Consider the following 4,919-nt stretch of genomic DNA (forward strand, 5'->3'; position numbering starts at 1 on the left):
CGGGACGGGGCAGCGGGAGCCGGGGGTGGACGGGACGCCTCACCCCTCACCTCTACCCCTCTGCTTCCAGTACTTCATCACCAGGAACTACTCCACCCTCATCGCCTTCGCCGTCGGCGGCCAGTTCCAGCCCGGGAATGGGTTCAGCCTGCTAGGGGCCCACACCGACAGCCCCTGCCTCAGGGTAAGGTCGGCTGGCTGGGTGCTGAGTTCTTCTCTGTGCTCCCCCAGTTTCACGCCACGAGCAAAAACTATCCTGACTACCCCTGTGCCCTGCAGCACCATTACTGGCTCCCTTCACCTCCCAAATCTGCCACCCAGAGCAGCCCATGCTGACCCCCTGCATTCTCTGCCTGCTGCTGTCTTCTCTGTGTCCCCTGTCCTTTAAAGCCCCTCACAGCACCCTGTGCTGGCAGCATCAGCGATGAGGCTCTGGGCACATGCTGCCCAGTCCCCACCAGCTGCCCAGTCCCCAGCGCTTCATGGCTCCAGCAGTGACACCTCTGCTGCTGCCCAGGTGAAGCGTCGCTCTAAGCGGGGACAGGTGGGCATAGTGCAAGTTGGCGTGGAGACCTATGGAGGGGGCATCTGGAACACCTGGTTCGACCGTGACCTGACTGTGGCTGGGAGGGTGATCATAAAGGTAAGTCCGATTTAGGGCAATGCACAATCAGATAGCTGTGTGTCTCTGGCTCTGGGTTGCTGACTCCCACACAGAGTGGCACCTGCTGCAACCTCTCAGCCCTGCAGGCCTGGCCCCAGAAGTCCTCCTTGTGTTTCAGGACTCGGCCTCGGGGCGCCTGGAGCAGCGCCTGGTGCGTGTGGAGCGGCCCATCCTCCGCATTCCTCACCTGGCCATCCATCTGCAGCGCAGCATCAATGAGAACTTCGGGCCCAACACCGAGCACCACCTGTAAGGCCTGGCTCAGCCCCGACCCCTGGCCAGCCCTTGGGAGGGCTGGGACCCAGCTAGATCAGAGCCCCACCTCAGCTCTCCCTTTGGCAGCCACTCATTGCAGTGGGGAGGTCTGCAGTGGCTTTTAGCCCCATAGAGTCCTTCCAGGAGATGCTTCCAAGCATAGGACACTGGGGTGTCCTGAGGTGGCACAATAGATGTGTGTTTGAAATATGCATTCTTTCTCCATTTGGCATAGCAGTGGCTCCCTGGAGGAGCTAGGCAAACACCCCAGGAAGCATTGGCAGTGTGTGACCCAAGCAGGTGAGGTGAGCAAAGCTCTGGGAGTTAATGTTACTGACCCCCACAGGGTTCCCATTCTGGCCACTGCTGTGCAGGAGGAGCTGGAAAAGGAGGTGCTTATGGAGTCCACACCTTGCAGTGCTGCAGCCCAGGTGAGCTGTGTGCCAAGGATCAGCAGGGACACTTGCAAGGACCTCATACTTGTCACCTTTGATATTCAGTCCTCAGGGACGTGCCACGGGGTTCCCCCTGTGGACTGCTGGTAGCCTTCCACTCTGCCTTGCAGCTGTGTATGTGGCACATCTGCTCCTGCTCAGCCATCTCTCTCTTCTCACCCTTGTGTGCAGCCAGTGTAGAATGGGTGCATCTCCCTGAGGAGGAAGGGCAGGGAGGGGGGCTAGCACAGGGGCAGAGAGCTGTCCTGGGTGAGCTGGGGGGTTGAACATGAGACATGTTAGTAGGAGAGAGGACTCTGCCAACATAAGCAGGGACAGCTTTGCAAGGGGAAACCTGGAGTTTCTCCTGCCATCCACTGCCTGCCCTGCCCGCAGCTGTGCTTTCTTCTCAGGCAGAGCGGCACAGCCCTGTCCTGCTTTCCCTGATCTGCCCCCAGCTGGGGGTGAAACCAGAGCAGATTGTGGAGCTGGAACTATGCCTGGCAGATACACAGCCAGCGGTGAGTAAGGACAGGAGCCTCCCTCTGTCTGCATACAGCCTACGGGCTGGCACTACACAGGTGTTACCTGGCACACATCCTCTGCCTGGGGCGTGCCAGGGCTAGGAGCTGAATGGAACAAGAGGAAGCTGCTCCTGAGAGGCAGAGATAAGGGTACTGGAATGGGGACCCAGTGGCAGGTACTTTTTGGTGACCCAAAGCCTGTGCCCTACTCCTCTTGGCTCTCTGCAGACGCTGGGTGGTGCTTTTGACGAGTTCATCTTCTCCCCACGTCTGGACAACCTGCACAGCTGCTACTGCGCCTTGCAGGTGAGACAGAAAAGAACCTGGAGGCTGCAGCGTGGCCCCCACGCAGCCCAGCTCAGCTTTGGGCTGGCCCAAGGCTCTGCAGGGAGTTACGTTCTCGTGGAATGGGTCTGGATTCTTGGAGGATCTGGGGTTGGATGCCCACTTTGCTGGGTGTGTGGAGTTCCCGGCAGCTCCCAGGCGTGGCTCCTGCTGTCTCTGGGCAATGTGTGTGCCCACAGCTCCCTTCCTCCATGTTTTGGGCTCTCCTGGGGGATCTCCTGGTAGTTCAGTCCTGAGATTCCCAGCATGGGGTGGCACTCAGGCTGGTGTCCATTCCCCCCTAACCTTGCAGGCCTTGATTGACTCATGTGCAGCACCCTCGTCCCTCTCCCAGGAGCCCAACGTGCGTCTCATCGCACTCTATGACAACGAGGAGGTGAGTGAGGGGCACAGCCGTGGGGTGGCTGGCACTGGAAGGAGCTCCATGTTCTTTGCTGTTCCCCAGCCATGTCTAGCAGGAGAGAGATCCCACACCCCAGTGGAGGAAGCAGGGATTTGCTTACACCCACGTGGAGCGTGGCCCAGGCAGGGGTGGGAAGGACTGGTGTGGTAGGAAGCTGCTTTGTTGGCTTTAGGGAGCTCCCTGTCACTCATCTGGCCCCTGTGGTGCTGTGGGGTTGTGCTGATGGTGATCCTTGGCAGGTAGGGTCAGAGAGTGCACAGGGCGCGGAGTCCTTGCTAACGGAGCTGGTGCTGCGCCGGATCTCAGCATCGCCACACAACCTGACAGCCTTCGAGGAGGCAGTGGCCAAGTCCTACATGATCAGTGCTGATATGGCCCACGCTGTGCACCCCAATTATGTGTGAGTAGTCTGAGCCGTGCCACAGGTGAGGGCAGCCTGCCCTGCCACGTATCCCCATCACCCCCCAGGTAGTACAGACAGGACAGTCCTTACTGCAGCAGGGAGGGAAGGCTAACGTGTGAAACTCTTGCTTCTCCTTTACAGGGACAAGCATGAGGAGAATCATCGTCCAGCCTTCCACAAGGTGAGGACAGCCCTCTGCTTTGGTCTAGGATGGCTGCTGTCTGTCTGTCCTGCAGCACTGTGGATTGCCCAGCTGTTCCCAGGGCACAGCTTGGGAGCACTCAAATGGGAAAGGTTTATCCCGCAGTGGGATTTGACTGTGCCACATGTCTGATGTTAATCACTTGGGATCCCAGTCTTGTCCCTAGAGCCCTTCCCTGCTCGTAGCTGGGGCTGTCCCCATGGAAGCGCTGTCCCCATCCCCGTGGGCTCATCCAGGGAGGGGAGAATCCAGGGGTGTGTTGGGGCGGTGCAGCATTGCCTGGGCATGAGTGTTTCCAGGGCCACTGACTATCCCTGGGTCCCACCATGGGCCTGTGGTACCTTTCCTTGTGCAGGGCCCTGTCATCAAAGTGAACAGCAACCAGCGCTACGCCTCCACAGCTGTCACTGAAGCTGTAATCCGGGATATTGCCGCCCGTGTGGGTGTCCCTCTGCAGGTGAGCAGGGCTGGTTGAGCCCTCCTTGAACATTAGGGGTTTGGGCTGCAGTCCAACTCCTGGGTTCATCAGAGGGGGCCTGTGCCAGAGCTCCACCCCTGTTACCATGTCTGACCCCACTGGGGTCTGTGTGCTGCCTGTTGCTCTGGGGCTCCAGCTCCAGGGCTGCCTCAGGGAGTGGGCTGGTAAGCAGGATGGGAGCCTAGCTCGAGTGTGTCGTATCTCTGGATCATTTTGAACCCTGGCGTGGGTCAGTGCTTCTTCCCTGTCCCAGGTCGCTTCCCTTCAGGGCTGAGAGCCCATATGGGAGGCCATGGGGCAGCATGTGGAGCTGCTGAGGTGTTGCCTTCGTGCAGGAGTTCATGGTGCGCAACGACACACCCTGCGGCACCACCATCGGCCCCATTCTGGCCTCCCGCCTGGGGCTGCGTGTGCTGGACATTGGCTGCCCGCAGCTGGCCATGCATTCCATCCGGGAGATGTGCTGCACCTCGGGGGTGCTTCAGAGCATCACCCTCTTCAAGGTGAGCCCTGTGTCCCCCATCCTGTGCTAAAGCCCTGCTGCTCTACATCTCCCACATGCCCATGTCCCCATCCAATCCCTGTTTTGGGGCTGAGCCCAGCCATCCCACAGAGCTCCCCAGCTCTCTAGAGCAGCGCAGGTACTGGCTGCTTCTGGAGGTGCTGCCTCTCATCCCAGCCTTCCCCAGTGACTGCCATCCCTAAATAGTTCCTATGGCAACCGGTGCTAGCCTTGAGTCAGCGATGGGTTACTATGGTGACGCGGTCCTGCTCTCTTCGAGTAGCTGCCTGCTATGACGCTGTGACAGGGAGCTGCTGCCTGCCCCCGCTGCCTGTCCCCCCACCCCGCACTGCCTTGCTCGGCCCACCCTGATGGCCTCTCTTCTTCCAGGGCTTCTTCGAGCTCCTGCCGACGGTCAGCAGCAGCCTGGTGGTCGACTGAACATGGCGGGGAGGGAGCAGCAGCGGGTTTAGTCCTGGGGTCATTAAAGCATTTCTCACTCACTGGCGAGTGGTCCATGACTGTGGCTGACTCTGACGTACATGGCTCCCACTGGGGACTCCCATAGCTCCCACCCGTGCTCTCGCCTGGAACCGTGAGCGAGACCCATTCACCCGTCCACAATCCTTTGTCGAGGGTTGCCGGGGGTCTCCGCTAAGGTGCAGAGTACGGCTCGGCTCCTGCCCAGGGAGAGCTGGCAGGAGCATGT

General features: G+C 59.9%; 1 protein-coding gene across 1 annotated transcript in view; it reads left to right on the plus strand.

The window, feature by feature from the left end:
- Positions 1-4,716, plus strand: part of DNPEP (aspartyl aminopeptidase) — a 9,508-nt gene extending 4,792 nt beyond the window's left edge. The window contains exons 2-13 of the mRNA XM_008628689.2: positions 71-184; positions 518-643; positions 783-913; positions 1,266-1,350; positions 1,767-1,874; positions 2,106-2,183; positions 2,515-2,598; positions 2,865-3,025; positions 3,170-3,209; positions 3,586-3,687; positions 4,044-4,211; positions 4,601-4,716. Of these exons, the coding sequence (XP_008626911.1) occupies positions 71-184; positions 518-643; positions 783-913; positions 1,266-1,350; positions 1,767-1,874; positions 2,106-2,183; positions 2,515-2,598; positions 2,865-3,025; positions 3,170-3,209; positions 3,586-3,687; positions 4,044-4,211; positions 4,601-4,651 (1,248 nt within the window). The 3' untranslated portion in view covers positions 4,652-4,716. The remainder of the gene's footprint in view (positions 1-70; positions 185-517; positions 644-782; positions 914-1,265; positions 1,351-1,766; positions 1,875-2,105; positions 2,184-2,514; positions 2,599-2,864; positions 3,026-3,169; positions 3,210-3,585; positions 3,688-4,043; positions 4,212-4,600) is intronic.
- Positions 4,717-4,919: the final 203 nt, after the last annotated feature.

The sequence above is a fragment of the Corvus brachyrhynchos genome, unplaced genomic scaffold (genome assembly GCF_000691975.1).
Source record: "Corvus brachyrhynchos isolate BGI_N302 unplaced genomic scaffold, ASM69197v1 scaffold490, whole genome shotgun sequence".
Taxonomy (NCBI): domain Eukaryota; kingdom Metazoa; phylum Chordata; class Aves; order Passeriformes; family Corvidae; genus Corvus; species Corvus brachyrhynchos.